At 47.7% G+C, this 3389-nt stretch overlaps 1 protein-coding gene across 1 annotated transcript in view; it reads left to right on the top strand.

Annotated features, from left to right (window-relative positions):
• LOC116706692 (prospero homeobox protein 1) overlaps nt 1–3389 on the top strand; it is a 27237-nt gene that overhangs the window by 10849 nt on the left and 12999 nt on the right. The window contains exon 4 of the mRNA XM_032543634.1: nt 3358–3380. Within this exon, the coding sequence (XP_032399525.1) occupies nt 3358–3380 (23 nt within the window). The remainder of the gene's footprint in view (nt 1–3357; nt 3381–3389) is intronic.

Below are 3389 nucleotides of genomic sequence, written 5' to 3'. Positions count from 1 at the left end.
ACACACACACACACACATCCACACACACACCTTGCTTTCTTTATCTGTTTCTCTTTTAGCGACAAGCTTCAGCATTTGGGCCAGTCATGTGCTGTGGAGTAGTGGAGGTCATGAGGGTTTTCCCTTTTCTATATGTCATTCCTTCTCTTTTCTTTTTTTTTCGCTGATGGTGTGGCATGGTATGTGTGCCTCGGCGGGGCAGGGGAGAAAGAAAAGCCAGCCGCTGGATTTGAGTTGCCGCAGTAACAAAAGCCTGCTTTCCAGGGCCGCTTTTTGTGTTCAGTCAGCCAATAGGCAGCCGGAGATTATCTCCCACAATTCACCCCTGCGAAAACAGGAAATGTTGGAAAGCCCTGATGACTGTGAAGGGGCTTACGAGAGAGAGAGGAGAGAGAGAGAGGGAGAGAGAGAGAGAGAGAGAGAGAGAGAGAGAGGCCCGTACAGGCTTCTCTGTCTTTCTGCTCTCCTCTCCGGTTGTTCTGAATGTAGCTTAGCACTCTGAGGTCATCTGTGTGCTTTCTGTCCCTTTGCTGACTTCTAGGTTTGAGAAAAATTGTTGGCGAGAGACAGACTTTGGCTTTTCATCCACAAGACAGAACTATAAAATCCAATTTCTTTCTACATATTAATAAATTAGCGGATGTGTGTGCAGAAGTTGGGACTGACAGTCGAAGTGCCTGAATACTTTTGGCAGGCAACTAATATAGTTTAGACCAAGGATACTTAAGTGTTTTCCTATTCTGGATTTAAGTATGCGCCTGTGCTTGAGCAGAACATGTGTGTGTGTGTGTGTGTGTGTGTGTGTGTGTGTGTGTGTGTGTGCGCGCCACTTCCTATCTTGTGCTGTTAGCACTAAGCGCTGACCTTTCACAGGCTCTTGAGTGTGAGTGTGAGAAACATGCTCTCGCTGTCTTTCTCTCATCTGCCTCTCAGCCACACACACACACACACACACACTTATATGCTCAAACACTGACACACATTTTTCTCGCTGCATCTCATGTCTGTGCTGGCTGACCCCTGCCAGCTCTGATTAAGGAGCTGCGGTGATGTGCTCCTTTGAACCAATTCCCTCCTTTTGCACAGAACACACTCATCTTTAGCCGCTGTCAGGGGGTCTCTGTCCCCCACCAGCAACTTAATGATCCAAGACTGCTGAAAGCTGCAGGGGGATTTGCCAGAATTGAGTCCTTGAGTGTGTTGGGTGCAGCAAATGCAGATATAATGTAATTTAGTGTATTTACCTGCATGCACATATTGTATTTTTTCTGGGCTCTGTGCTGTGCTTGAGCCACAGGCCCTAATACATCTTCTCCTGAGCTGTCTGTATAATAAAGTAATCCTTGTCCAAAAGACAAATCTATCCGTCACTCGGCTGCAGTGACACCAAAGGTCTCATGCATGAGCGATGGCAACTCTTTCACTGACTTTAATCTCAGTATGTAGCGCTCAATCTCACACATTCTTAGATGCATATACACACATAAATGTCTCAGATTCACACCCAATCAGACTTGTTCTGATCTTACACACGGGGAAATATTCACATCACACTGAAAACTTTAATTAAAAAGTGTTTTTGTGCTCTGTCACCTTTGACTGTCTACATTGTGTGTGTTTAAGAATAGCCCCGTGCAGCCGATGTATTTGTAAGTGTCAGTAGTTTGTTTGTTTGACACTGCGATGTCACAACCCCAGCTTGCTGACAGCTCACGTTCCGGCCCTCTGCCCCCGCCCCCCATCCCCACTCCACAAGCGATACGCCATTGTCCGACGGCGCTGACCTGCACCCGTCCTCTTCTCCTCCCTCTCTCCCTCATTTTCCCATTTATGCTCACCCTGCACTTTAGGACTACCCCTCCTCTACCCCCCACCCCCCCCATACACTCTCCCAAACCCCTGTCAAACAATGTCAAGCGGACTTATTCTTTTCTATTCCGCCATTATGTCATCTGCTGATCATTCCAGAAAGGCATGGCCTCTCCTTTAGCACCGTCCTACCTTGGTCCAGCTTTTTCGCGGCTCCTGATTTGTCAACTTTTCTGCCTGTCTTTCTATTCTGTTGCCTTGCCCTCCCATCTTCATGTGCATGCGTGTGTTTGACTGCCATCCCAGATCGTGAAGAGTGTGTGTGCATGTTTGTGCGTGTCTGTGTGTTGTCGAACAATAGCCAGAGCCTAATCTCCATGTCAAAACCGCTCTGCCTCCCCAGCGAGCAGTCCGCTCAGCGTTTAGTAGCGTTTTGTCCCCCCATTCTTCCAGCACCACAAAAAGAGCAGAGGGGAGGGAGGAGGAGGTGAAAGGGGACTGTGTGTGTGTGTGTGTGTGTGTGTGTGTGTGTGTGTGTGTGTGTGTGTGCGTGCGGAAAAAGGGTGTGGGTAATGGTTAGGGGTATCAAGGTATCACAGGCTATAATTTTGAATTTATAAGCTGTAATTTCTGGGAGTCACTGAGGAAAGAAGTCAGGGGTTGGATCAGAGCTTTCAGTGGGGCATTTAGGGTGACAGAACTAGGCAGCTACCCTGAGCCCCTGAGGTCCTTATTTAGTAGTTTGGATGTTTAGACAGTGTGTTTTCACTGTTGAGACCAGGCGGAAAAAGAGCCGGGACCAGCCGAGGCTCCTAATAGGTTTACCTCGCCCTATTGAATCCAGTCGAGCGGCACAGATCAGATAGCCACAGCCTTCTCCGCAGCGCTTATCGTCTCTGTCTTTCCCTCTCTTTCTATTTCTTTTTATTTTGCTCTTTTTTTCCTTTTGTTCTGTCTGAGAGGTGCGTAGAGGGGACGAGAATCAGGGTGTAATTGGTGAACGGGGTTAAGTACATGTTTGAGCCCCCTGCGGGCCAGGGCGCTTCAGATGATGACTTAATCGTTTTTCTGGTCAATTATGTGTTTGCGGTCTCGGCCCCCCTCTTTCTCCAATCTCAGGGTTATGATAGGGGGGAGTTCTGTTCCCAGTGGGGAGGATGAACCACACACACACTCGTACTCTCAACCCCCCCACACACACACACACACGCGCACACACACACACGTTCTAGCTGTCTAACTTAATGTCTCTATTATCTTCCCTCCCTCCACGACCTGTTTCTTGCTCTTGTCTTTTATCTTTCTCTCTCGGCTACTTCACAGTCTTTTAAGTTATCACCTCACGTCTCACCTCCCTGGTGTGAAATGACACACCTTACACATCCTTACATTTTTTCTCAAATCCAGTGGCTTAATAAGCTTTTGACATGACAGGCTCTCCTCTACACTGCTTGCATGAAGAATATTTACAGATCCCACTTATATCTCTTCTTAACAACAATACTGACAACCTAAGCAGTACTGACTTCTCCCCATTTCTCGTTCCAGTTCAATCGCTGCATCACCTCCCAGCTGATCAA

The sequence above is a fragment of the Etheostoma spectabile genome, chromosome 18 (genome assembly GCF_008692095.1).
Source record: "Etheostoma spectabile isolate EspeVRDwgs_2016 chromosome 18, UIUC_Espe_1.0, whole genome shotgun sequence".
NCBI lineage: Eukaryota > Metazoa > Chordata > Actinopteri > Perciformes > Percidae > Etheostoma > Etheostoma spectabile.
This window is presented reverse-complemented; position numbering and strand designations above follow the sequence as displayed.